The sequence below is a fragment of the Panthera onca genome, chromosome E1, assembly GCF_046562875.1.
Source record: "Panthera onca isolate mPanOnc1 chromosome E1, mPanOnc1 haplotype 2, whole genome shotgun sequence".
In the NCBI taxonomy this organism is placed as follows: Eukaryota; Metazoa; Chordata; class Mammalia; order Carnivora; family Felidae; genus Panthera; species Panthera onca.
The window spans coordinates 32,417,747-32,444,917 of NC_138352.1; the positions used below are offsets into that span (position 1 = coordinate 32,417,747).

General features: G+C 51.1%; 2 protein-coding genes and 1 long non-coding RNA gene across 6 annotated transcripts in view; 2 read left to right on the plus strand and 1 right to left on the minus strand.

Annotated features, from left to right (window-relative positions):
- The window catches only part of PITPNA (phosphatidylinositol transfer protein alpha), a 41,171-nt gene extending 33,927 nt beyond the window's left edge, over positions 1-7,244 (plus strand). Inside the window, exons 11-12 of the mRNA XM_060646910.3 lie at positions 3,507-3,575; positions 4,630-7,244. Coding sequence (XP_060502893.1) covers positions 3,507-3,551 — 45 coding nt within the window. The 3' untranslated portion in view covers positions 3,552-3,575; positions 4,630-7,244. The remainder of the gene's footprint in view (positions 1-3,506; positions 3,576-4,629) is intronic.
- LOC132688127 (uncharacterized) lies at positions 7,134-8,169 on the minus strand. The gene is made up of 2 exons (XR_009614423.3): positions 7,928-8,169; positions 7,134-7,384 (listed from the first exon to the last, which is right to left on the minus strand). It is a non-coding gene; the product is annotated as an uncharacterized LOC132688127 (long non-coding RNA).
- A 64-nt stretch (positions 8,170-8,233) lies between these two features.
- Positions 8,234-26,854, plus strand: INPP5K (inositol polyphosphate-5-phosphatase K). Of its 4 annotated transcripts, none has more exons than XM_078437583.2 (12): positions 8,234-8,585; positions 10,388-10,495; positions 10,817-10,918; positions 14,811-14,927; positions 15,243-15,418; positions 15,934-16,045; positions 16,716-16,825; positions 23,563-23,749; positions 24,621-24,758; positions 25,022-25,105; positions 25,274-25,378; positions 25,584-26,854. In XM_078437583.2, the coding sequence occupies exons 3-12, from the start codon at positions 10,820-10,822 to the stop codon at positions 25,641-25,643; spliced, it is 1,188 nt and encodes a 395-aa protein (XP_078293709.1). In that variant the 5' UTR covers positions 8,234-8,585; positions 10,388-10,495; positions 10,817-10,819; the 3' UTR covers positions 25,644-26,854. The 4 variants fall into 4 exon arrangements, with proteins under 4 accessions (XP_078293709.1, XP_078293707.1, XP_078293706.1 ...); XM_078437581.2 differs by having other exon boundaries at positions 8,236-8,585; positions 10,810-10,918; XM_078437580.2 differs by lacking the exon at positions 8,234-8,585 and adding an exon at positions 8,619-10,255 and having other exon boundaries at positions 10,810-10,918.
- The last annotated feature ends 317 nt before the right edge of the window (positions 26,855-27,171 follow it).

The following is a 27,171-nucleotide window of genomic DNA, read 5'->3' on the forward strand; positions in this document are numbered from 1 at the left end:
CTAACATAATATTGTACATCAGCTATACTTTAATTTTTTTTTTTTTTTAATTTATTTTGACGGGCACCTGGGTGGCTCAGTTGGTTGAGTGGCCAACTCTTGATTTTGGCTCAGGTCATGATCCCAGGGTCATGGGATAGAGCCCTGTCCACACTGAGTGTGGAGCCTGCTTAAGATTCTCTCTCTCCCCCTGCCCATCTTCCCTGCATGCATGTGATCTCTCTCTCTAAAATTAAAAAAAAATAAAGTTAAAAATTAGTTTGAAAGAGTTTCAAACTTAGAGAAAATGACAAGAAAAACACAAAGAACTCTTGTATGCCCCCTTACACAGAGACCTCATTCCTTTTAAGTTTTTTTTTTTTTTAAGTTTATTTCTTTCTTTGAGAGAGAGAAAGCGCTGGGGAGGGGCAGAGAGAGGGGGAGAGAGAGAATCCCAAGCAGCTCTGCATCGACAGAGGGCTCAGCCCCAGGAACTGCAAGATCATGATCCCAACTGAGATGAAAAGTTGGACATTTAACTGACTGAGCTACCCAGGCACCCCTATTTATTTATCTTAGAGAGAGAGAGAGAGAGAGAGAGAGAGCAGTGGAGGGGCAGAGAGAGAGGGAGAGAATCCCAACACAGTGCTCAATCTCACACACTGTGAGATCATGACCTGAGCCAAAATGAAGAGTCGGATGCCTAACTGACTGAGCCACCCAGGCTCCCCAGAGACTTCTGTCCTCTCGAGCGGATACAGTCCAGTGTCACACACTGTACCCTTCTAGTCTCTGTCACTCTGATGCAATTCCTCAGTTTTCCTGGACTTCCGTGACCCTGACATTTTTGAAGGTTATAGGCATAGGGAAATCATCATGTAAAATGTCTTTCAGTTTGGGTTTATGCAATGATTCTGCAGGATTAGATCCAGTTTATATATTTTAGGCCAGAATGTCACAGATTTGGTGTCCTTTCATTGCATTGTAGCTGTCTTTCTGTCCACTTACTGCTCAGGTTACCTCTGTCCACTCAAAGCACAAGGCATCAGGGGTTTGTCTTTTTCTTTCCGTGACACAGCCCTGGGACCATGTCTCTAAGGAGCCCTGGTTCCTTTTAGTGAAGGGTCCTGTGTGTGCTCGTTACTGCTGGGCTGTTGCTGCCCCCAGGCCTTCTCATAGGACAGAGCTGAGGAACTTTCACATCTTTAGTTATTTCCATATCTGTCTTATGTGTATGTTCACACAAATACTTCCAATTCCAGCCTAATACTACAAGGTAAACTTTTTCTCTTTTTAAAAACATAACAGTGGGGCGTCTGAGTGGCTCAGTCGGTTAAGCATCTGACTTCGGCTCAGGTCATGATCTCACGGTTCGTGAGTTCGAGCCCCGCATTGGGCTCTGGGCTGACAGCTCGGAGCCTGGAGCCCGCTTCAGATTCTGTGTCTCCCTCTGTCTGCCCCTCCGCTGCTTGCACTCTGTCTCTTGCATTGTCTCAAAAATAAATAAACATTAAAAAAATTTTTAAAACAGTGCCTTTATCCTTAACAGATTTCTATCATGTTGGAAAATCTTGAATTTGTTAAACTCCAATAAAGTAATATATTAACAGGCATTAATTGATAGAGATAACTGAAGTTACAGAAGCAATAAAAATCAAAAGTCATCATTTGTGAAAGTGAGTTTAGAGCAAATCGACAGGGGCTAGGCACTCAGGTGGAGGTAGGAATAAGCACATACTGGCTTCGTGTCAGAAAACGGATCTTCCTGTTTGGCACAGAGGATCTTTGCTAGGGATGGTAAGTGAGGCATGTAAGACTGACTGATTTGATGACTCACTTACTGTCTGTCTCCTGTAGGTTCTGACTTATCAGGTCTTGGGTCCAAGAATCTACAACAAGCAGTCTGGGCAATTCTTTTGCTCAAGTAGGAAACTCTGGCCCGAAAGACCAAGCTGAGACATTTGATGTAATTCCAGTAAAAGTTGTCAACAGGGAATGAATATCGGAACCTCCAGGAGAATTTTTTTTTTTTTTTTTTTTTTAACTATGTCCAGGTTCCACATGGATTCACTGAGTGTAATAATTGGGGGAAAGCAGGGAGTGTGAAAAATGGACACGAGTTCCAAATGTGGCGGGAAGAGTATTTTGAAAATATGTCCTAGTGGAGAACTGCTGCTTCTGAGGTAGAGTCTCTGCAGACGTGGCAGTGTTAAAGTTTTAGCGAACGAAACAGAACTCTGAGGAGGAAGCATAGAAGTCCAGTTTCCTCGGAGCTTGTGGGCACCCCCCACCCCCGCTTTGCTGCAGGGTGCTGCAGAGATCCCAGGTGGGGTGGACTGAGCGCATACTCGGGGCCAGCACTCTACCGCGCTAAGTACTCTGCATGAATACCTTTACTTCATTTTCTACAACCCCACGACGTAGTCGCTTTTATTATCTTCATTTTATTATCACAGACACTGAGGCTTAGAGTGCCGTGAGGTAACTTGTTCAGGGTCACATGTGGTGATGGCGCCAGCATACAATCCAGGCAGTTTGACTCCAGAGGCCCATTCTCTGAGGTGCTCACAATTTGTTGAATGAATAAAGAATGAGAGTTGAGCAGAAAACTCATGGATAGTGAAGAAATACCTGATGGGAAGTTAAAATATGCGTGTGTTGTAGGCATGCTGCAAATAGGGTGGAACTTGCAAGTTGGAAAGGATTTGAGGGAGATCACCTCCGCGGTCTCCCCACGAGAAGTTGTGTCCACTTCTGCTTGGAAGGTGCAGCTGACAGGGGCCACTCAGGGCTTCCAGAGAAGACCCCATCCTGTTTTCCGGCAGCCTCACACTTCTGCTGAGATCTACCCCCCCCTGCACTTTCAAGCCCTGCCTTCTCGTGCCACGCTCTGCCCATCTGACCGATGGCGCGGAGCCTCTCAGCAGAGCCCAGGAAAGGGAATTGCCCCTCCCTCCACCTGCCCCCTCCAGGGAGCCACAGGACTTGCCACCTCGCTTCCTGCCGGTCTCTACTTAATGTCACTTGTCAGAGACCTTCCACAACCCGCTTCTCCAGGGTCATGCTCCATCCAAACAGCCCTTGGCCCCAAGTGACATATTGGTTTGTTCTCCCTCACTTTGCCCCAGGATGTAAGCACCGGGAGGAGAGACTTGGTCTCTCCCTGGTTCACTGTTGAATCCTCAGGCCTGAAGCAGTTTTGTGCAGTTTCTAGCACAAAGGAGTTGCTTCATAGATATTTGTTGAATGAATGAATGAAGAAAGAGAGGAGCTTAAGAGCTATACCCCAGCACTGGGATGCAGGGCGAGGAACAGAAATCCTGGACAGTGGGACCAGTGACACGGAGCTATCCATGGTAGGGCTTTGGCCATAGGTATGCAGAATTCTCTTCTTCTGATTAGCTTTGTGAACAAAAAATGCTCCACCCTCTTCATTGGCAGGACTGAAGAGAAGGCGGAATGTATTTGTGTTGGAGTTCCATCAGCAGCAAGAGCCTTCAGTTTTTCCTGTTTTTTTTCTGTTCCAGATGAGACAAAAGGACCCAGTGAAAGGAATGACCGCAGATGACTAAAGCCACCCCTCCCCCTTCTGCACTGTATGTACCAAATACCCTCCCTTTGCATGTCATAGACGTGAAAGCCAGTTTGGGTCCTCGGGGCCTCAGCAGCTCGCTGTGGCATCAGGAAGCACGCTTCGTTCATCATCCTGCCCTCCACTGATAACGATGGCTGCCATGCTAAACAGCTCTCAGCCCTCCACTGAAAGATCCTGTGACTATTAGGACATTTCAGGGATAGGTGATTTTATAATGAACAGCCCAGACAGACACATGGACCTGGGGGTGAGGAGTGGGGCTGTGTTGGTAGATACACATTTGAAGCTTATCTGCAACTAATTCCTCTCCCTGTCATAACTAGAGCCGTGTCAAGTTGCAGCTGGCATTCCGGGGTGCTCCCTATGCCCCTGAGCTCGTTCCTAGCTCCCAGGCCGGCATTACCTGCCCCACCCTTGGAAAATCTGCGGGCCAGACAGCTTTTCCTAGGGTCCATCATTGTGTCTGGGGCATCGTTTCCTTGTTCTTTAGGCCTCCTGATCCCATACTAAGTAGCTGTCCTCATAAGAGGCAGCATCTTTCAGATGCTTGGAGAGTATTTCTGCCCAGGTCATAGGACCAGAATGAGATGTTCCTTGTTTCATGCTGTCACTCTTGCCCAAGCCCTGTCCTTCTCTTAGCCCCCAGGGCCCTACATACCTCCACAGACTCCTGGTATTCCAGCAGCTCAGAGCCAGCTTGGTCATGGTATTGAAAACCTGGCCCTGCTTCCTATCAGGCTCTGAGAGAAAATTATTTTATCAAATAAAATCTGGTTGTCCTCTACCACTAAGGAGCTGAGGAGGCCTGGGGTCTTAGCAGTAGCGTGGACCTCAGCTTGCTCTCCCTGCCTCATGTGCTTGAGAACTTCTGAGAGATAAAACAGTAAGATCAAGCGGATTGGTGCAATGCCAGCTGCTTGGGCCTTAGTTTCCTCCCCTGACCCCAACCCCCAACCGGCATCTTTCCTCCTTTTGAAATTGCCCCATCAATGATGATTTACAGTGTGCTTCTATTTTCCTCGGTTGCTTCCTTAATAATTGTATTTCTTTTCTAGTTTTGCAAGACAGTGGTCAACAGGAAGGCCCAGCAGCTCCACCCTCCCGAGTGACAGGCCATCTTCGGACGCAGCCTTTCTGTGCCCATTCTTCAGGCAACTTTCGATCCCTTACTGTAGCTAATTCTAGATGCCCTTCAATATTGTGAACAAATAGACCGTCTGGTATTATGAAGCCCGCGTGTACGGGAGCCTGCTCCTCTGAGATACATGGCCTGTAGGTTGCTGTGTTTACAGCTCCTCCCTCTCCAGCCATTGTGTTCTCAGCCCATTTCTGTGTGCCCCTCCCTTTATTTCCAAGTGACATTTTTAGTCTTTCAAAATAGCTGCCTTTTGTGATGTGGTGATTTAAATGATTTAAGTTTGTTTGTTTTCAACCTTGGGATAAACTGAGGTATTTCGCTTCCTGGGCAGATCTTTGCAAATTTGAGTGCTCACCTGGGGAGAGGAGATGAGTTGGAAATACAGTTTTTTCCTCCATTTCCACCGAACAGCAGTCTGGCTTCCTAACTGTGATCTCTGCTCTCAGTAACCCATTGTTCATGTGCTGTAAGCACCGAGGAGGAAGTACCCAGGGCCCAGCCAGTCTGTTTTAAAAATTCAACAAATTCAGATAACCTCTGCCCCAGGCATCGCATCTCTGGTCACTAGTCTTAGAAACACCTATGGCTTCTCGGCCCTCCTGTTGCCCACTCTGTCTGAACCTCACAGAGCCCATGATACGCCCGGGTCAACTCTCCACCTGGAGGGACCTGTCCAGTGTGGCCCTTAGAACTGAGTCTGCCCTGTATGTACTAATTAGTGTGCCCACCCCCCTGAGGAGCTCTGTATGTCCATGCTCCTCTTCCCTTTTGGGCTGGTGCTGCCACTCAGCAATAATCTTCTTTTCTCTGTGCTTTCTCACATTCCTGCCCTGTCTTTGAGGCTGGTCAGGACAGAAGGGTCCTGATCTTTTCTTGCTGCACAAAACGAGCATGCAAAAAGCTTTTCCCCAGAAGAACATGTTCCCTCTTGTCTCCAGCTACCGGAAAGGAATTTGGGGATCAAGGACTCAGCTCATCCCACCCCCATGCTGAGTTCTGTCCTGGACAATCAAAAGCAAGTAGTGATCGTGGTATAGAACTCTACCATAGTAGGCCAGTGAAAAAGTCGACTCCAAGGGAGGTAGAAGCTGCTGAGTGCTTCATGGTTTTGTACGACTTGGCAGAACCCAAGCATGCCTTCCCGGTGGGAGAATCCGAGATAGCTGTGGTGTCATCTGACATCTCCCAAGCCTTGTGAGGTATGTTGTTAGCCAAGCGTGTTGTGATCCAAGCCCATGCCAGCCTGGGTGGGGTGGCTGATTAAGAGACCAAATCTGTGTTGGGGGAGCAAGAAGTAGGATGGGATCATTTATCCTTATGTTCTTGTCAGTTTGTTTTGCCTTACTCATTTCTAAGTGCAATAAGGGAATGTTTCACAGGACTGCACCTGTGACATCCTGATGGATGCTTCCCTGTGGCCCTGTTGGGGCAACAGTGGATGGACTCAGACCCCTCAGTGTGGTTGTCTCCCACCTTCATTGAGGCCTCTTTGGGACCAGGAAATGTCCTGTTACACCTTCCTTTCAGTCTCCTCACCTTGTGGGGTCTACAGTAATGGATCTGGGGCAGTTCAGTTGGTTATTAGGATCCCGACTGCTGGTAGCTTCCCTTTGACTGGGAAAGTGAAGCATTACTACTGGAGAAAAATGTTAATGTTTTCCTACAAGCTCTGTATTAGCTATAATTATATTTGTGCTTAACGTTTTCCCTTCTTCATTCATCATCTAAGTCCAGATGTGGGTCATCCTGGGAGAAACGAACCATGATGTTCTCAGCAGACAGGTAGTTTGAGGGTCAGCAGATGTTAGTCTCCTTGCTTCAGCTCTTCTCTTAAGATCCACACATACCACTCCCAACTCCGTGGAGTTGGGGGCTTGCTCTTTATCTGGCTCTTCTCTGGCTCCTCCCACCTCCACCTGTTGCCCCAGTTTGAAAGCATCCACATGAGCTGAGCTAGAATTTCCTGAGGTCAGCTGGATCTGGGGCTCCAACCCACAGAAACATAAGGAGGGGTGTCCCTGGTCTATTCTATCCCCACGGATAGTGTTGCTGCTGGGCAACAGTGTTGGCTTTTAAGTATCCCCCTTACCCTCTCACCCACCCCCCAAACTGACTAGCACCGAGAGGGGCTTCTGATGCAAGGCTCAGCTCCAGGGATAGTACCTGAGGGTGTGCCGTGCCCCTGCAGACTAGCTGCTTCCATTAGATTTCCAGGGTCATAGTCCCAGTTTGAAGCAGCAGTGCCTCTGTTAAGGGGGGATGCCGGGCTCTGGCCTTCTCGTCGAGAGAGGTCAGGGACGGGGTCAGTATTGTGGGCATGTGTATATCTTCCCAAGTCCTCTTATAGTCCCTGCTGGGACTCCCTGACTTATTTCGGTTGGTTCCTAGTGCTACTTCTTTTACAAAATACACTTTGTAGAACTGATTAGATTACCTTGTTTATTTAATGTGAGTTTGTGCCTTTTTGTCTCAATCTTCCGAAACAGGTATACTTGGGGGAGAAAAGCAGTCTAATAAAATCCTAGACAGAGATTTCTGGAGTCCAGCTTATTGGTGATGTCCTTATGTCCATTTTACAACTTAGATATGCTCCAACTTCTGCTGATGTCCTCCATTTTACCAGGATTAGAAAAAAATACAAGATATCTCCAAAATTTTTTGCAGGCCAATTTCTGTAAATTAAAACATCCCCTCGTCATTGTACTTACACAGACATCACGTATTTGAAAGGAATTCTGCCACTTTATATTGGTAGTATTTCCTTTTTGCTTTGGTCTCTCCTCTTCACATCTCCCTCTTTTTAACCATCCTACCCATCAAAACATTTATTAAAAAAAAAAAAAAAGTTCCAGGTCTGTGAACCTCCTAAAACTTGTTTGTGAAATTGTGCATTCTTCTGGGGAGTCATGGTTCTCATCGGATCCTCAAAGGAATCCCATGCACCGTCCTCCCCACTGCCAAACAAGATTAAGAGCCAGTTATCTGAAGAAAATCTGTGTTAATCTTTGGCAAAATAATCTTCATCTGATATTCATCAAATATGGGGAGTGGTTTTTGATTCTTTGGTGGCTAATTTTTTTTTTTTAAGAGTCCAGGAACCTCCAGCGTCTAACGTGTAATAAATAACCTAATGAGTTTGAAAAGCGAGAAGCACTTTAAAGTGGGAGTGGAGAGGAACGAAGGAGGAGCTCAATGACCAACATGAAAGCGTTTACCTGTAGATGAGGGGCAGAGAGACTGGTTTACAGGCACGACAGTGGCTGGGCTGCCACCCCACCCTCAACCTTCGCCCTTTGGGTCTCTGGGCATTGGGGAGGTGGAGGGGCACAGCGCAGAGGTCAGAGACCCCATTTCCAACGATAGGGAGACGCGCCGGCTCGAGGATGCCGGTGCGGGCCTCCCAGCAGCTTCCGCCGTAAGACAGCCCCTCCCGGCCGGCCTCGCGCGGGGCACCCTGGGAGCCACGGGGTGGGCGGCGACAGATGCTCGGCGCGCCGGGCGGGGCATCGTTGCGTCGGGTTCTGACGACACAGAGACGTGCCTGTCTTACGGCCCGGATCCCCTAAGCCTCTCTCCTCGCAGCCTTTCGCCGTTTCGCGCTCGTTGGAGAGGCCCGCCTCTTCCCCCGGGCCGAGCCACTCAGAGCCCTTCGTGCCCTCAAGCCCCGCCTCTTACGGAAGCTGAGGCGGAGAGTCAGAATCCGGAAGGAAAACAATTGGTGAGAGTAAGCTGGCCGGGACCTCCTGCAGGAGGGAGGCGGATCGGGCCAGGAGCGGCTGTGGCGGGGACACACGAGGCGGCCGGGCCGCTGCTTGGGACGATGGCGGCTGTGAACCCACGGAAATTAACCGAACCGAGAGGCAAGACGCTTAGGTGAGGAAGGCGGCTGCGGGCAGGCCGGCCTGCTCCGGGCAGGATCACTGCCTCCTACCCATTCCGGGCTGCGGATCTGGGGTAGAACTAGACTGGGAGAGAAAGGACCAGGCCTACAGGGCTGATTCTAGTTCAGAGGCCCTCCCCAGTTCTCCCAAGCCGATGTCGAGTGGGCTGTTTTGGGCCCAAGCCCCGCGCCCCCTCCAAATTCAAGCCGCCGAGCTCGTTCCTATTTGGGTGCCCCAAGCAGGTGTCTCAGTTTGCTACTGGCGGAGGCAGCGGTGTCGGGCTGTCTGAAGTTAAAGACATAACAAGGCATTCTTCTGTCAGCTCTAGAGTAGAAATCTTGTTCTTTTGATCAGCACGTACATCACGGGGTCTACCTGATCCCGTTGTGATCTCCTGAAATCCGAAATCAGATTTAGGTAAGATCTTTAGCGAAGGGATATAGCCTGGTCCCATGCTTGCTCTTTAGCAAAGAACACCACTAATCACCAACTTAGTGCAAGTCACAATGCAGGGATTTGCTGCTAATCGTCGGATCTGAGAGTGAGGGCAAGAAATCCCGACTTTTGTTCTCCATCCATTTAGAGCTGGTCCGTGGGAAAACAAAGAGCCTTGCACTAAAAGGGTTGCTTTTCTTAATCCTTTGTTGGACAGCAGGGGGAGATCTTAAACTAACGTAGCCCAGAATCTCTGGCCGAATGCCTAGAAAGGTGGTTTGTGTATTGTTTTGTTGATGTTCATAGGGAGGGGCAGGAAGTTGTTTTAAAAAGGCCGAGAATTTCAAATTGTGCTTTTTAGAACACGGACCTCTAAGAACAGGATCTGGTGAAGAAGAGATGTTTTTAGACGTCCTGCCCTTCTCTCCCACCTCTTTCAACCCCCTTGTAGCTGCTCCCATTCTCGGTTTGCAGCTGCTGCAGATCCTCTCCTCATAGTGTCCCTAAGACTCACCTAGGGATTGGTGGCTGTCTTTGGTCTCTGCAGGGTTTGTAGCTCTGTACTGAGCAGAGTCGGGCTCTCTTGGAGTATTGCTGTAACTATTCAATTAAAGAGATCTGCAAGTGTCTTTTCCCCGGAGCCTCTGATGTGATCCATTGTTATTGAAAGCTGCTGATCTAAGTTCTGTTGCTTCCCTAGCGTGAAGCCAAGGTTGAGGATGTTATCCAACTGATGACTTTTCCCAAAAGAGGGTAGACTCTTGAGAGAGATGTTGAGAACCTTGTTATTTAGGATCTTCTCTTTGGGCTCCCTGAAATGTTTGGCAGAATTTGGTTATGCTCCAGGGACCTCCTAGGAAGAAGGAAGGAAGGGAATGTGGTATTGTTATCTCTGTTATTTTTGAAATTCTCCTGTCTTGTAGTGCCGAGGCCTCTTACAAGGTAAAAACTGAACCTCCAGAATCTTTCTGGTGGTCTTAGGAGCCCTGAGGTGTGAATGGCTGATGGAATTATTAAGTTCCTGGCGACCCACCCCATCCCCACCCCTTCCCTTGCCTGCCCCCGAAACCTTTGAGCAGCTTTGCTGATGTCAGCAGCACCCATGCTGCCAGGTGTGGGCAGCTGTGGGCCTGCATGGAGGAGCCAAAGCAGGATGGAAATGTCCTGCTTCAGGACGGAAGTCAGGATGAAGAGCCTGCAGTTCAGTGCACCTCTTCCCACACCCAGGTGCAGAAACACATTTCCCACTACGATTGCAGGGGATCGTGGTGCGGCCGTCAGCGGGCCTCGGCCCGTTTGTTACCGGGATAAGGTCTTACCCTCCTTCCTCCACGACTTCCCTTTGCATCCCTTCCACAGCATCCATGTTGTGACGTGGAACGTGGCCTCTGCAGCACCTCCTCTAGACCTCAGTGATCTTCTTCAGCTCAACAAAGAGAACCTGAGTGTGGACATGTATGTCATTGGGTAGGTGTCTGCAATGCCCCCTCACCCTTCCCCATATCTGAGATAGGTAAGCCCAGCCAGTCCCAAATCGTCCCCATGGGGAACTGTGACCTGTCTCCCTTGCTCTGGAGTCTGAAGGCTAGGAGCTTTCAGCCAGTCAGTGTCTCTTGTCCTGAGTTAGTGATGGCGAAGGGTTGGCGATCAACAGCCAGGGGAGGGAGAGATCACGGTCATGAGTACCCAAGGTTTGAAAGTGCTGAGGGCAGTATTAAATGTCTGTGGCAGAGGCAGTACCCTCTAGGCCAGGGGGAGATCCTCTGACCTGGGATGGGCAGTTTGCAGGAAATGAACTGTGGGATCATGAGCCTCCTTTCTGACACTGCCTTTGAAGACCCATGGAGCAGTTTCTTCATGGATGTGCTTTCCCCTCTGACCTTCGTCAAGGTAACTTACAAGTTCATGGGCAGTTGGGAAATGTATCTCCCCTCTCCTCACTAACCCCCAGTCCTTTGGTCTCCCACTCAGGCTTTCATGCTGTTTCCATTTATTTAAAGGCCTGAACTTCAGTTGCACCTGGCTTCCTGGTGCTCCTGTCTGCCTTGTGTCTTTCCAATGTAGCTGGAGCTGAGCTGGGACCCCGGGGGTTAGTTTAACACCTTGATATTTTTCAGATTGGGAGAATCCGGGGGGGTGGAGGGGGGAGCTTATTAACACCTCAGTGCCTACCCTACCGCCAGCCTGCATCTCTGCTCACATGCCCAGCCTGAAGTCCCCGAATATAATAATAACTGCTAACATGTATCAAGTGCTTACTTGGTAGTAAGCATTGTAAATAAGCTTTCCATATACATTACTTAGAAACCATAACTCTTGAAATATGGCTATTTTACAGATAAAACCAAGACTCAGAGGTCACACAGGCTATCTGGGATTTAAATCCATATCTTTCAAACTTCATAACCCATGTTTTTGATTACTATACTTTAGTGCTATATTGGTGAGCTCTGAGGCTGACAGGTATCCCAAGGCTAGCCTACTGGTATTTGAGGGTGTCCTCTGATCATAGAGGACATGTGCCTCAACTTCTAGGGGCCCAGAGGTTAGGAGAGGGGAGATAGATGGGGAGGAAAATAGTTCTCAGTCTGAAAGGCCAGTATTCTTTGGGGAAACTAGACCATAGGAGACTCCACAGGAAGGCTCTAGATTGCTACATCTTCACCTTTATGTCCTGTGCAGCTGAGGGATGAAGCATCCTCCCATTCAGAGCGCCTCATGCAGTGCTTCTAGGAAATACCAGAATTCCTCTATTCCTCTCCCTGGGCAACTGGATTTCTTCAGAATTGATTCTCTTACCCCAGTTTGCCTAAAGATGCCAAGGCAACAGATGTGAGTCCTCTTGAGGGCAGAGCCAGGAGGAGGGAATACAAGTTTTGTCCTGCTGCTGAGGCTAGAAAAGGCCAACCCCCAAGCCCTTGGTCTTCTCCAGATGAAACTCAGGCCTCTTTCTACAGACGAGGAGCTAGAGCCTCTGTGAGGGCAGAACCACTACTCTCACCACCCACTCTCTTCCCAAGATTGGAGGCCTCCTTGCGCCCCAGCTAACTGGCAAGGGATTGGTAGAATGGAATGGAGCCAAGGAAATTAGCTCAGTTTGTGTCAGGGACACAACCCATTCCACCCATGCAGTTTGGGAGGACTGCCTGAGGGACTGGCACCCAAAGCAGATAGACGTCCCTCCTTCCCCTAGCCAAGAATTGAAGGGAAGGGGTGAGTCCTGCTTGCAGCCTCTTCCTTTGGCAGGAGTTTGCCAATTATAGGTTGAGAAGCCTGGGCCTGACGCCCTCTGCCTGCTCCAGAGCCCCTATCTGCCTCCCTTTAGGCCCTTCCTTAGCTCCTCCTACTTCACTTCCTCCAACCGAACTTCCCCTCTCCCGCCTTCCCCCCCCCCCCCGCCCCACCCTTTCTCCCAGTCTGAGGCTTTCCTGCCTCTGCCACCCCCCCCCCTTCCCCACCAGTCCCTGCTGCTTCACAGAGTGGACTGGTGCCTTTGTGCTGGGTCCCAGTGGCCCAGACCTGCTCTGTGGATTAGGATTAAGCTTGACAGCCCTTCCTGGATCTTTATCGGTTCCTTAGTCCGGTCCATTATCCTGTGCTTGTGAATGGGAGAGACCAAGACTGGGGCTGGAGGGTGGGGCTGAGGACACATCTGTAGCAACCTCTACCCAGCCCTAGGTTTCCACGCCTCCCTCACTCGTTCCTGGGTTTGGGGTTCTCCCTGCTTTGACTCCTCCACTGTGCCAAAGCTCCTGGCCTGCGGCATCAAGTTTCATAATTCCTGGAAGGCCCCAGTACACACTCCCCACCCGGGGATTTCCTCCTTGGCCTCTGCACCTCATGCTCCGGAAACAGCTACTCGGGTGGTAGGTGTAGACAGCCTGAAGCTGAGTGAGAGGGTCACTGGCTAGGGCCCTTTCCCACCCCACCTCAAAGAGAGCAAGGATTTTGGTGACCCCAGACCTCTAATACTGTTATCCAAGTAGTCCTACTGGTTCCTTAGTCTCCTTGAGCCTCAGCCTTCCATCTGCAGAACAGGGACATTGGTGCAGAGGTTAAATGCGGTATGAAGGGTTTGTGTAGATGGTGGCCGTTCTCCCCAGCCCGTAAACACATGTCCACTGTGCTTGCTCTCATTGCCTTTGTGGAAATGCAACGAACCACAGGGTATAATTATTTTGTGGAGCATTTTCTTAATTTTCCATTGACCTATACTGTTTGCAAAATTAAGCGTATTTTTTATGGATTTTTATGTGTATATGCACCAATATTATCACCTGTCAAGTCAGCAAGTCAAGATACAGAATACGTTTAGCACCCTAGAAGGCTCTCTCATGTTCTTTACCTGAATTTACTTTTTTTTTTTTTTTTTTAAGTAGGCTCCACGCCCAACGTGAGGCTTGAACTCACAATCCTGAGATCAAGGTCACATGCTCTACCAACTGAAGTCATCCAGGCACCCCTCCCTGAATTTACTTATATGTATTTTTTAATTTCGTAAAATGGTTATAAGAGGGAGGGAGAGAGACAAAGGGGCAGAGAGAAAGAATCAAGCAGGCTCCGTGCTGTCAGCGTAGAGACTGACTCAGGGCTTGATCTCACAACTGGTGAGATCATGACCTGAGCCAAAATTAAGAGTCATATGATTAAGTGACTGAAGCGGTCCCCTAAATTTACTTTTATTTATTTATGTATTAATGTATGTATGTATTTATTTTTAAATGTTTATTTTTGAATGTGCATGTGCATGCTCACGGGGGAGGGGCAGAGAGAGGGGGACAGAGGATCCAAAAGAGGCTCTGTGCTGACAGCAGCAATCCCAGTGCGAGGCTCGAACTTACAAACCATAAGATCATAACGTGAGCCGAGGTCAGATGCTTAACTGACCAAGCCACCCAGGCACCACCCCCCTGCCACCCAATTTACTTTTAAAAACTTTAAATCAAGGGCGCATGGCTGGTTCAATCAGAAGAGCCTGCGACTCTTGATCTCAGGGTCATGAGTTCAAGCCCCATTTTGGGTGTAGATTACTTTAAAAAAAAAAAAAATCCATGGGATGCCTGGGTGGCTCCGTCGGTTGAGCATCCGCCTTCGGCTCAGGTCATGATCTTGCAGTTTGTGAGTTTGAGCCCCGCGTCAGGCTCTGTGCTGACAGCTCAGAGCCTGGAGCCTACTTCAGATTCTGTGTCTCCCTCTCTCTCTGCCCTTCCCCTGCTCATGCTCTGTCTCTCAATAATAAATGTTAAAAATAAAAAATAAATCCTTAAACCAAAAAATAGCAGCTACCAGTTAATCCTTCCAGCATCTGTGAGATAGATGAGATAGATTCCTGCTTTATCAATGATAAAATAGACTGAGACTTGGCCCAGTATCAAATACTCTTGGGCTTTGAACCCAGATCTGGCTAACTTCAAAGCCACTGCCCTTAACCACTATCCTGCATTGTGCCATTCCTCTCTGAGGCCCTGGCCCACAGGGGTAGCAGCCCACAGTGCCCAAAGGACCCACAGAGCATGGGTGAGAGGAGCCCCTGGGTTCCATGGGACTGGGACTGAAGAGTCAGTGCCCTCCTGATGGCAGGGTACCCTGGTGGCCTTGTCTTCCCTGCCTTCCACCCAAGGCCAAGAACAGAAACTGGAACTTGCTCAGCTCCCAGAATGCATCATTTGGCAGCTAAGGGGAGTGAGACTGGAGCTGAGATACCATTGACCTCAGGGCTGGGCAGAGTCGTGCTCAGCCAGTGCAGGGAAATGAATGACCATTGTCCCCCCCTGTGCTGTAGGTCTCCAGTGTCCGCATGCAGGGGCTCCTCTTACTCTTCTTTGCCAAGCATCAGCATTTGCCCTTTGTCCAGATCCTCTCTACTAAATCCACCCCCACTGGCCTCTTCGGGTACTGGGTAAGGACTGAGCTGTGGTCTGAGTTGTGAGCTGGGAGGCCTCCTGCCACTGGGCCGGGGAGGGCTGGGTTCTTTAGAGGTGAGCAAATAAAAGAGGGGGTGAAATGAATCTTAGCATTCTTCCAGGCCAGTGCCCCACATATCTGCTCTCCTGCCCCTGGGAGCTTAGCACCCCTGAGACCTCAGACTGGGTGAGCTGGGCTCTTAGATGGAGATGTCGCTCCAGGGAGCTGAGTGTCTGGCCCTGCAATGGGAAAGGGGAGGTGATTCTCACCCAGAGCGACTTCCCACCCTTCTGCCCACCTGTTCCACCAGGGGAACAAAGGGGGCATCAACATCTGCCTGAAGCTTTATGGCTACTATGTCAGCATCATCAACTGCCACCTCCCCCCCCACATGGCCAACAATGACCAGCGGCTGCAGCACTTTGACCGGATCCTGGAGATGCAAAATTTTGAGGGACAGAACATCCCCAACATCCTGGACCATGAGTGAGCATGTGCTTGTAAACTGCTGCCCCTGCGGTCAGCCCAGGCTAGCATCCTCCTCAGGCAGCTTTGCTCCCCTCCCCCCCTTTCCCAGCCTCTTCCCTAATGCTCCATCTACTCTCCCATCCAGCTTTGCCTCCCTGGCCTGCCTAGGAGCTCTAGACACTTCTGAACACCCCAGATTGAGAAGGCCATGGTTCCTTGAGGTCACCCACAGGGAGCTGGTTCTCAGCCTTGCCTGGTGGCCAGTTGAGGGGGGGAGTGGGAGGCCTAGAGCCTGCTCTGTATTTGCTACTTGCCCCCAGGGGCTGGCCTCTTTGGAGGACAAGGAAGTGGCCGTCAGAACAGCCCGGTAGGACCCATGCCACGTCGTTACCATTACTGGCTCCTCTCCCAGCATCTGGCGCCTCACCTGCCCCTCGAGCTCTGTGCCAGAGGAGTGAGCGGCCCCGGGGTCCATTGCTCCTGTCTTCTCTTACCTCATCATAGCCCTCAGCTGCCTTCTTTTCTCTCTGCAGCCTCATTCTCTGGTTTGGAGACATGAACTTTCGGATCGAGGACTTTGGGCTGCATTTTGTTCGGGAATCCATAAAAAATCGGTGCTACAGTGACCTGTGGGAGAAGGATCAGGTATCAAATGAAGGAAGGGTCCAGAGGGGTGATCTGAGCCCATTGTGGAGGCCTAACATCAAATGTGGGGAGCACTGCTCGGGTTCCTGAGCACCTGTCCTCCATTCCCAAGCCTCTGAAGTCCCTGTTCCCTTTGCACCCAGAGGCCTGGTCTTCGCCTGGAGGAGCTGCCGGGTGTGAAATAAGTTGGGGAATTTCTGAGAAGGGCTTCCGCCTGCCGTGGCCCTGCACCAGACGCTGACTCTCCTATACCCTGTTGTCTTTCCCATCCCCAGGCTTGCTTGCCTTCTGGAGGATGAGATACTACCCCTTTGGGGGCACCCTGGCTACCCAAATACACTGTGATACATGTCTGCTAGTGTCTCCCAGACAGATGCAATTCAAAGCCCGCTCCCTAGAGTCCAAGGACTGGGAAATGGCAGGCATCTGCCTCTCGCGGGACTAGGGATCTCGCGTGATGTTTACAAAGGGATCCAGCTGCTTTCCTGGGGGTGGAGTGGGGATGGGGTGCTGAGGTTGCCACCGGGCGGCTGAGGTTGCCACTGAGGAAGGGAAGACGTGTTGCTGGACTCTTGCCTAGCGTGCCGGCACGTGCTCATCCCTTGAATGGAGTGTGTGCTGGGCCACTGGGTCAGGACTCCTAGGAGATGGGACTGTTCTTTCTCTCTAGCTCAGCATTGCCAAGAAACACGACCCGCTGCTCCGGGAGTTCCAGGAGGGCCCTCTGCTCTTCCCGCCCACCTACAAGTTTGATAAGAACTCCAACAACTACGATACCAGGTGAGGGGGCTCCACCAGGAGAGGGTCAGCCTGCCGCAGATTTGGAATTAGCCTGTGAGGAGGAAGTGCAGGGCCAGGAGGCCCGGGAAGTCGGGTTGTACGGGCCCTAGTGGCAGAGGGAGCTGCCTCACAGAAGTGTTAGAAAGCGGGAACAGATCCGGCCAGCCACCACCTCGGGAATGGCACCTCCCACCCACCTCATGAGGCGCTGACCACAGGAGCTGCCCCAGATTGTCCTCGGAGAGCATGGAGGTGCTGACGAGGCTGCAGGGTGGGGGTGGGGGCAGGGCAGGTAGGGCAGGAGGAAGGGGGGAAGCAGCTCATTCCTCCCTTGGGAGGGACCGTATTTCAGCATTCTGGGCACCCTTGTCCACACTTCCCCAGACCTTCTGGTCCCTCCCAGACAGGGGGACAGAAATGTCAGCTCAGCCAGTTACTGGTATGAAGTGTCCCTGCCCCAGCTGTGGGTGAATCAGGTACTATTTAGGAAGATGAAATAGTAGTTGTCGGGGCGGGGAGGAGTTTATGGGAAACAGTATAGAGACGGTGCAGCTGGCAGTCAGAGGTACAGCTCTGCCCCTCGCCGGCTGCGTGACCTTGGACAGGTGTTTAAGCCTCAGTCTTGTCATCTATAAAATGGGGGTGCTAACAGTACCCCCCACTCATGGAGTTGAGGATTGAACGAGACCTTGCATGTGCTTAGCCCGGTGCCTGGCACCTGGTAAGCACGGTGACGACTGCTGTTGTTAGATTCGTGCCTTCAGGTGGTAGTTTTACCAGAAACGTTCCTAAGAAGCCAAGAAAGGGCCAGGTAACCACCAAAACTTTAAGCTCAGGCCGAGGGTCGAAAACAGCTCCAGCATGGAGTCCCTGGCCCAGTTTGGCAAGGATTCTCATCTCTTTGAAGAAAAAGAATAGGGGCACCTGGCTGGCTCCGTCGGTGGAGCGTACGACACTTGATCCCAGGGTTGTGAGTTCGAGCCCCATGTTGAGCAGGGAGACTACTTAAAGATAAAATGTTAAAAAAAAAAAAAAAAAGATAAAATGTTAAAAAAAGAAGAGAAAAAGAAGAACCCCTCATGTGTTCTGGGGGTTTCGTTTCCCCTGGAGCAGCGGCTTCATCTATTCCTCACAGCGGGGCTGCCTTATGAGGGAGGCGGGAAGTGCCTCCAGGGCAGCGCCTCTGGAATTTAGGGAGTGAACAGGTGTCTCCCCAGCCAGGCCAGGAAGACAGGTAGAACCGATGGCCCTGTGCCGGAAGGGGTATGGCAGAGCCACAGCAGCCCCTCCACGGAACGGGGAGAGGGTGAGCCATTTCAGGAGTGTGGAGCAAGACGGGGTGGGGTCATGGCCCGGGCAATGTACACAAGAAGAGGCCATGAACACTGGAAACAGAGTCCAGCCTGGGCAACAGAACAGGCTGGAAAAGAGGTAAGAGGGCAGGTTCTGGCTGGCCAGCTGGCCCGGGGCCACAGCGGCACGGAGAACGCCAGTCTCCGCAGCCATCCATTGGAAATGAGAGCTATCATGGAAATTGGGAGGCCTCGGTGGGACAGGCCCAAGCCTTGGGGCCTGGGACCCTCTGCCAATTGACTTTAAATCCTCACTTGGCAGTGGGAAGAGAGCTGCTGGCAGGCCATGTGACCACGTGTCCCTCTGTCCCCACCCCGAGGTATGGTAGGGAAACCACCAGGAGACTAGGAATTGTTACAGCTGAGTCTAGGCTGCGGTCAGCAGGGACTGAGATTGGCTAGAGAGGCCCTGAGGTGTTAAAGGACTTCAGAGGACTTCCCCAGGAAGCTCAGCCACTGGTGGCAGAGTTGGGGCTGAGACCTGACTCTGGACTCTGGTGGCCCACGATGCTTCCCTCTAGCCCGCAGTACCTCCACAATCACAGCCGGTCTTGCCAGCAGCCGCAGAAAGGGCGGGATTGGGATAGCAAAGCCTTGCTAAGAAGGAAGCAGGTACTTCCACATGATAGATACAATCCACATTGTGGTCGCCATTACTGAGCACTTGCCGTGTGTCTGTGTAACCAGACTGTTACTCATCCTTGAAAACTCAGTTCAGACATCACGTCTGTTAGAAGGCCTTCCTTGACCCTCCCCCATCCCACCGAGAGTCCTTTCCAGCCGGCATGCTGCCTGAAAGCCCTGCACACATCATGCTTTCGGTATTGTTCTCAAGACACGGTGTGCTTTTCTTGCTCTACTATGAATGCCTGAAGAGAGCTGATTTATGACCGTTTCTGGTATGTAGCATAGTGCCTGGCGTATGTTTGAATCGGGAGCCTGAGAGGACAAAAGGAAGAAAGATAAGTTATTTAAGGAGCAGCCAGCCTAGTAGAGAGACCCACCCATAGCAAGAGATCCAAATAAACACTCTCAAGTCCAAGAGTTGGCCAGTAAAAGGTTCTAGAGCTCTGTAAGTGCCGAAGGAAGTTGAGCGAATGGTAAGGAGACAGACAGCTGAAGCCAGGAGGAGTCAGTCGGAGCTGCTGTCAAGGAAGCAGCAGACTTTGGCAGAAAGAAGGGCAGACGTTCTGGTCAATCAGCAGCACCGATGAGAGGCACCTTGAGAAGAGGCTGACCAGCCATACAAAGTGGCTGCGAGTGAGTTGTATACAGGGCATAGTATGCACACGGCTCTGCCCAGCCACAGCAGCGTCCCTGAGCCAAGATGTAATGAGAAACGAGGTCAGCTCCATTACAGGGGAGGGTGAAAGGGCCCAGAGCGGGAAATCCTGTTAAAGTCAGGGATTGCGATAGGATTTTGTTACAGTCAACACGAGCCTGGTCAACCTCTCCACTAGGCGATGAGCAGAGGTTATTATGCTCAATCTAGTCAAAACTCATGTCCAGAGTTCAGTGAGACACTTAGAAGCCATCTATAGGGAGCAGAAGGGAAAGTCCACTTCTGACCTAGAAATGGAACACTTCCCTACTTTAGGGTCAGTAAATTGGCTCAGTTTTCTAGCTCCTAAAGAGAAATTTGCAGAGTTATATTCGGTTTTAATTTTTCAAAAATTAGGACACAGTAATATCCAGAAGCATTTCTTATACTCAGTCATACCATTCAGCCAAAAAGCAAAAGCGAGGTCCAGTTCTATACGGCATGCTCTGAGACAGTTCTGGCTGCTGGGAATTGGCCACAGGGGAGTGCCATGGAAGGAGTGTGGACTTCGTAGACCTGGGCAAACGTCCGACTTCTGCCTGGACAGGGTGACCTCTGAACTTCAGGGTTTGTAGAAGGAGGAAAATGCGCCCTGTGACATTCTTCCGGTGTTGAGAGGGTTAGAACAGTCCGTGAGACACCTGTCACAGTGTCTAATGCACAGAAGGACCCCATGTTTTGCTCTTGTTATTTTTAGAAATGGAGAACTGGGGGAATTTAATTTGTGCACATTTGACTTGCTTCCTGTCTTTTGTTTGTCAAACAAGCTCTTTGAGGACCTTGTCAATCCCATTTTTCAGGTCCCCAGTTGCCTGGCATATAATAAGGGCTCAGTAAATCTTTGTTGAAAGACTGAACAATACAGGTACCCAGTGATAAGCCTGGGCCAGGCCATGGAAAAGGAAGAAAGGGAGACAGGCTGTGGTCAGGTCTTGGGGAAGATCTTGAAGTCACCACGATAGGGAAGTTGAGGAGGGGGAACACTTTGAAAGGAAGAGTGGTGTATTTATGTGGCGCGTCACTAAGTATAAGCATTGCTGGGTACTGAATGTAGGTTCAGTAGGTTCTGAGATTCTGTTTATAGTCTCTGGGATGGAAATAGCACATTCTGATGTGCTCTGACCGGTCCTCAGAAGAGTGAAAAGTTGAAACAACCCCAGGAGCCCCAAACAGATGTGCTTCAGCCAGTTAGCACTTTTTGACCACTCCCTTGACGCACATTAATTTATTTGGTCCTCACAATGTGTCTTTGAAGTAGGTACTGTTATCACCCCATCTTAGAGTTGAAGAAACTGAGGCTTGGAGTAGTGAAGTCACTTGCCCAAGGGCACATAGCTTTCTCTCTCTCTCTCTTTTTTAAACTAAATTACGAGTTAATTATAAAAAGATGTAATTCAGGAACAGGCAGATGAAAGAGATGCGTAGGGCAAGGTATGGGGAGAGGGCGAGGAGCTTCCCTGCCCTCTGAGCCCGCCACGCTCTTCAAATCACATGTTCACCAACCAGAACCATGTAGCTCTTAAATAACAGAGCAGGACCTTCCCCCAACTCCTGTTGTCTGATTCCAGAGTCAGAGTTTACCAGCAGGACACCATTCTGCCTCTGTTGCTGGAAGACTATTGCTGTTGAATTGACAACAGTACGTCGGAAATGTTCATTTAAAACAGTAAAAGGGGGCGGGGGGGTGGTGCCTGGGTTGCTCAGTTGGTTGAGCGACCGACTCTTGATTTCAGCTCAGGTCATGATCTCATGGTTCGTGAGATCAAGCCCAGCATGAGGCTCTGCGCTGACTGTGCAGAACCTGCTTGAGATATTCTCTCTCTCTCTCTCTCTCTCTCTCTCTCTCTCCTCTCTCTCTCTCTCACCCTCCACTCAAAAAAAAAAATAAATAAACTTAATTTATTTATTTTTAATTAATTAAAAACGGGATGAAACAAGACAAAAATAGCATTTCAAACTGGTTATCAACATCTGAAACCGTATACGTTAGGATTAGATGATCATTTTTGAGGAGAGAGATTGAGTTTGGGGTTTTAGTTAGTTTGGGTTCCATACACCATTAAGTACCTACTATGTGCCAGGCTCTGTACTAATGCTGAGAATACACAGGGGAAGCCAGTCCTGCCTTCCAAGCTCACGCTAAGCGACGTGCTGACTGGGAAACAAAACGGCCGCACTGTATAACATAATTAGGGAAGCACCGGTGTAAAATGCTTTGGAAGCAAAAAGGAGAGCTCAAAGCTGACTTTATGACAAAGACAGCTTTGGAATTGGGCCTCTCCCTGTGAAGAAGTATGTTCCGGGCAGCAAAAACTGCAAGAGTAAAGGTCCTGAGGCTTAAGAGTCACTGTGGTAGGCCGGTCTGGGACAGTGGTGGGAGACAAGGTAGGACAGGGGTGTGAGACTCCTGAGCACCTTGAAAGCCATACTTGGGGACTTGAGCTTTATTTTGGAGGCATGAAGACTCCTTAAAGGTTTTAAAATGGGGGGGGGGGGCAGTTTTTAAAGTAGGGAACCATCTGACCAGGCTTGACCACTCTGGCTTCATTTAAAATAAAGGGGGAGGGGGAGGCGCCTGGGTGGCTCTGTTGGTAAAGCGTCTGACTTCGGCTCAGGTTATGATCTCACGGTTTGTGAGTTCAAGCCTCATGTCAGGCTCTGTGCTGACAGCTCAGAGCCTGGAACCTGCTTCCGATTCTGTGTCGCTCTCACTCGTCCCTCCCCCACTCATGCTCTGTCTCTCTCGCTCTCTCTCAAGAATAAATAAAACATTTAAAAAAAATTTTTTTAATACGTAAAATAAAGGGGGAGGAGGCGCCTGGGTGGCTCAGTCGGTTAAGTGTCCAACTCTTGATTTCGGCTCAGGTCATGATCTCACAGTTCATGAGTTCAAGCCCCCCATTGGGCTCTGTGATGACATTGTGGAGCCTGCTTGGGATTCTCTCTCTCTCTCTCTCTCTCTCTCTCCCCCCCCCCCCCCCACTCACTCTCTCTCTCAAAATAAATAAATTAAAAAAATAAAATAAAATAAAGGGGGGAGGAACCCAGAACAGCCACTGTTCCCCCCCCAACCCCACCCCGTTCCAGGACTCGGGGTCCCCCTTTGGAGGGCAGGGCCTGGTTAGCCAGTCAGTCTTCGAGAACACCAGTAGCTGCCTGGGCATAGCTGTGTTAGGAGTGAGAGATTTGCCTGTCTTGGGGCAACTACAGTTACCTAGGGGAGGAGAGCACTCTTGTCTCCAGGGGCTGTACGGCCCCTCATGCCCTTCAAGGAAGCTTGTAAGCAAACAGGTGAGAGGTCCCTCAGTGGAGGACTCTCGAGAACAAAGAGTCATAATAGCCAGTGACTACAGAGAGCTTATTTTGTACCTACCGCCGTGCTAAATATTTTTTGTGCTTTATCTCATTTAATCACGTCAGCAACCCTTATTACCTTCATTTTACAGATGAGGAGGCTGAGGCCAGGAGGGGTTGGTGTGATGAAGAGCGTGTGCTCTGTGGTCATGCTGCCTGCCCTTGAATCCTGGCTCCATGCTCGGTAGCTGTGTGACTTTGGGAAAGTTGCTTCCCCTCTAAATCTCAATTTCTCCACCTGTGGAGTGGAGAGTGGAACAAACAGTATCGATGGCAGGCATAGACAGCTTCTCCAAATGCTTCCCTTTCCTTTCCTGAGGCTGTGCGTTTAGTGAGGGGGAAGCCAAAGTCAAGCTCACGTCTGACTCCCGAGTCCAGACCTCAGCTTTTTTGAGCTACTGCTGCTTTCGTTTAAGAAAGAAGAAAAGCTTTGAAAAGAAACGGTTCCGAATCACAATTTGATTCATACAAACGTAGACCAGACTGAAGGTCCTTGGCGGAGTCTGACAAAAGCCAACATACTTTTGATTCCCTTGGGCCCCCTCCAGTCTGCTGCCATGCCATACTCCAGCTGTGGCCCAGGGCTGTCAGGGCCACTGATAGCCCCTGGTGTTAGGGGCTCCAGCAAGCTTGTGGGGGGTAACTTCTTGCTCTCCTGCCAACCCTTCTCTCCTCCTTCTTTTTCTCCACCCCCCCCCCCCCACCGGCAGTGAGAAAAAACGCAAGCCCGCATGGACCGACCGCATCCTGTGGAGGTTGAAGCGGCAGCCCCAGGCCAACCCCCACACCCCGAGACTGCCAGCCCCCCACTTCTGCCTGACCCTGAGGAGTTACGTCAGCCACATGGTGTACTGCATCAGTGACCATAAGCCTGTCACCAGCACCTTTGACTTGGAGGTGAATTTCTGGGCTGCCTGGCACTTAACAGAGCACCCGTGCTGGGCCACCTCCCACACCCTCCAGCCCTGGATTCTAATGTCAGCAAACGTTCCAGGGGAGACCTGTAGGAGGACACCACTGCCACTCCTCCCAGGTCAGGTATCCCAGCTCTTAGAAGCTGTGGAGGGCTCTGTCAAAAACGTGTCCAGACCCTTTGTGAACAGGTTTCCATTTCCTCTTGGTACCGTCCCTTGGGGCTAATGAGTTCCATTATGCTTATTACCTACTATGTGAAGTAGGACTTCTTCTTTTTGTCCTAAACCTACCTGGATCAGGTTGCAAAGGGAGCTCCCTACATCCTTGCATCTTGCCATCGAATGACCAAGGCGATGTTGACTTCCCTTGGTGACCCGCTGGCTGCCCTCAGCCTTCACTTTTTCATACTGGTTTGTCTGTCTGTATACCATTGTGTCCCTCCACATGCCTATAGCTGTTCTCCCCAGAGCCTTGGGGAGGGTTCCTGACAAACCCTAGAGGCCTGAGAGCAGCTCTCTGCCTTCTTTCTTAAACCTGTCATCAACTCCCCCATTCTCCTCCACCATCACCCCTCAACACTTGACTCTCTGCGTGGTTACCCACCTGGCCCCCATTCCCATCTTCCCTGGCAGGGCCAGCCACCCCCAACAAGCCTTTGGCCCCTTCCTCCAGGTGGCCAGCCAGGGTCTGATACTTTCTCAGGGCAGCCGAGCAGAGTTTGATGCCCACCCCCTTGCGTGCCCTCTTTTCCCCTACTGACCCTGATGTGTTGGAAGGGCCCAGCAAGGACATTCGTCTCAGAGAAAGGAATGATGCTATGGGATTTCAACCCCTTTCCCACTCCTGCGTGTAGCTGAAGCCATTGGTGTCTGCCCCATTGATCACCCTGATACCTGAGGGCCTGTGGACCATGGAAAACGACATGTTGATCAGCTACTCCTTGACCCCAGACTTTCTCAGCAGCCCCTGGGACTGGATTGGACTATACAAGGTGATGTGGTGGGAAAGGCGTGGCGTCCATCAGCCATACTGCTCTGGCTTATCCATCCTGAGGGTTTACGGGAGCTGGGCACAGGCTGAAGAGCTCATGCTCATCCCCCATGGGGGTCCTTGCCCACCTAGGGGCTGGCAGTGAAGGGGACGGTGCATACGCTACAATGGCCAGCCTGGGGAGTAAAACCGTCCTCTCCTTAGGACTTGCCATAGGTCCTGTGTCCTCCCAGACCACTGACTGCCCAATCCCCTCTCCCACAGGTGGGGCTGCGCCACATTAATGACTACGTGTCCTATGTCTGGGTCAGGGACAACCAGGTCTCCTTCAACGATGGGCTGAGCCAGGTACCTGCCCCCTTTCCTAAGCTAGGTATTCCACGTCTCCAGCATGAGGGCTTGCCTGAGCACCGCTCTGTCTTTGGAAGGAACCGAGGCTGGGATGATTTGTTGCTGAGCGCTGGGTGGGGCCCAGCCTGGGGAGGTGACCCCATTCCTATTCATCCTCCCCTCCAGGTATACTTCAATGTCAGCGATATCCCCGAGACTGAGGACCAGTTTCTCCTCTGTTACTATAGCAACAGTCTACATTCTGTGGTGGGGATAAGCAAACCCTTCAAGGTACGGGATGCTGGTGGGGAAGGGGACTGTCAGAGGACTTGAGCTCCTCATCGGTTCTCCGAGGGCACGGGCTAGGAACCCACTTGTACCATGGAGCCGCATCCTTTGAGAATGGGAGTGATGGAAAGGCACAAAGGAAAACCTGCTCTTCCCCTCCCCCCCCCCCCCCCCGCACTTCTACTCACCGCCTGTTTTATCCCTGCAGATCCAGCCTGGCTCCTCCTTGGCAGAGGACCTACTGGGTGAAGCCCAACCACATATCTGAGCCCGGATGAGAGTGGATCCAGGGCGGAGGCCAGAGCTGGCAGCCAGCTCTGCCTACCACTGCCAGGAGCGCTGGGGGCCCAGCCCCCAGAAGAGGCAGCAGGTACCCTCCACCTCCCAGGGGGAGCTCTCGCCACACTCCTATGCTCTCTCTCCAGTCCAGATCTCTGGAATTGGCCACTTGAATACAGGTTTTTGTTGCTGAGATGTGAGTGCAACCAGCTGGTTTGTCAGCAGTGAAGACCTGAGACAGTCCACTGGCTGTGGGAAGACCCTCCAGCCTGCATCTCGTTTCTTGATTTTCCCCACACACACTTCCAGTTCTGCCCAAGCAGGCCTGCCAGGCACATGCCCCATCTGGCACAGGCCTGCATTCTTGTCACGCCATCCTGGGCCTCAGGCTGCCTGGGCGGGGGGGAAGAGATGCTCACATTTGCACAGGCTCTGTAGACTGGTTGGCACAAGCAGCCCTGGGTTCCAGGAGTCTTGGCATCTCATTGCCTGTCCCCCTGAGGGATAGGCAGAGGGCCTGGGGTCCCTGCTTTCAGCAAGGACTAAGTGGGTGGGATGGAGGGGCCCCTTCACCCAGGCTCTCATGTAGATGTTGTGGGCAAGACGATGACTGTCCTGCTGCCAGTACCCCCACCCCAGGATGTCCCAGGGCCGGAGCAGAAGATTGAACCCAGGTTCACTTCTGCTGGTGGGTCAGGCTCCATGCCCCAACCTGTCCTCTTGTGAAGGCACAGACTTTTCCAGGGTGTTCCTCGCCCATTCGTGCTCATCTGCCCCTACCCTTGCTGCGGTCACTGGCCAGAAACCTGCCCTCTCTCTAGAGTGCCCTAGCACCCAGAAGCGGAGGCCGGCAGAGAAGAGAGCCAGAATCTAGATGTTGGAGAATCTGACCTTGAGGGTGTTCAGAGAGCATTCTCTAGGTGCTGTGTGGGCACTCAGTCCCACCTCCCACCACTTGCCTCCAGCCACTGGTGATTCAACGGCCCTTCTCCCAGGAGAAGACACCTCAGGGAGCCTGCTCTGACCATCATGCCCATCCTATGACTTGAGACTGAGGGACGCTGCAGTTGCTCTCTGATCCATACTCCACCCTGGGAGCCGTGTGTACCATGAAGAACTGTCCCCCTGGCTGCTAGCGGGCCATGGCTATCTGTGCTCTGCATCTATTGTGTTGGAGGATAATTAGAAACATGACTTTTACACTTGTGTGTGACTCTGTGGCACCTAGTAATGGGCCCTTTCTAAACTCTGGGACGAGGGCCCTGTAGATCCAGACTAGACTTTCCGTGTCCGAGGGTGGCAGATATTGCCGGGATGGGAATGGGATGAGGTTCCAGGATGGTGGCCCTCTGGGTCCCTGGTGCAGTTGGGGCGAGCCACCTATATGATTAGGCACTTAGTTTACTTTGCTGCGAAGCAGAATGCATTTCTGGCAACCGACAACTCAGAAAAGGTGCTTACTCTGCACTCTGGTTCATCCCTCCTCACCTTAGTCTTGAGCCATGTCCAGCTATCCA

Excerpts from the sequence above, each read along its gene's own strand:
- INPP5K (XM_078437580.2), top strand. The coding sequence starts at position 10,116 with ATGTCAGCAGCACCCATGCTGCCAGGTGTGGGCAGCTGTGGGCCTGCA. Across the intron at positions 10,919-14,810 it reads CCCCTCTGACCTTCGTCAAG|GTCTCCAGTGTCCGCATGCA; the intron begins GTAACTTACAAG and ends CCTGTGCTGTAG. Across the intron at positions 25,106-25,273 it reads TCAACGATGGGCTGAGCCAG|GTATACTTCAATGTCAGCGA; the intron begins GTACCTGCCCCC and ends CCTCCCCTCCAG.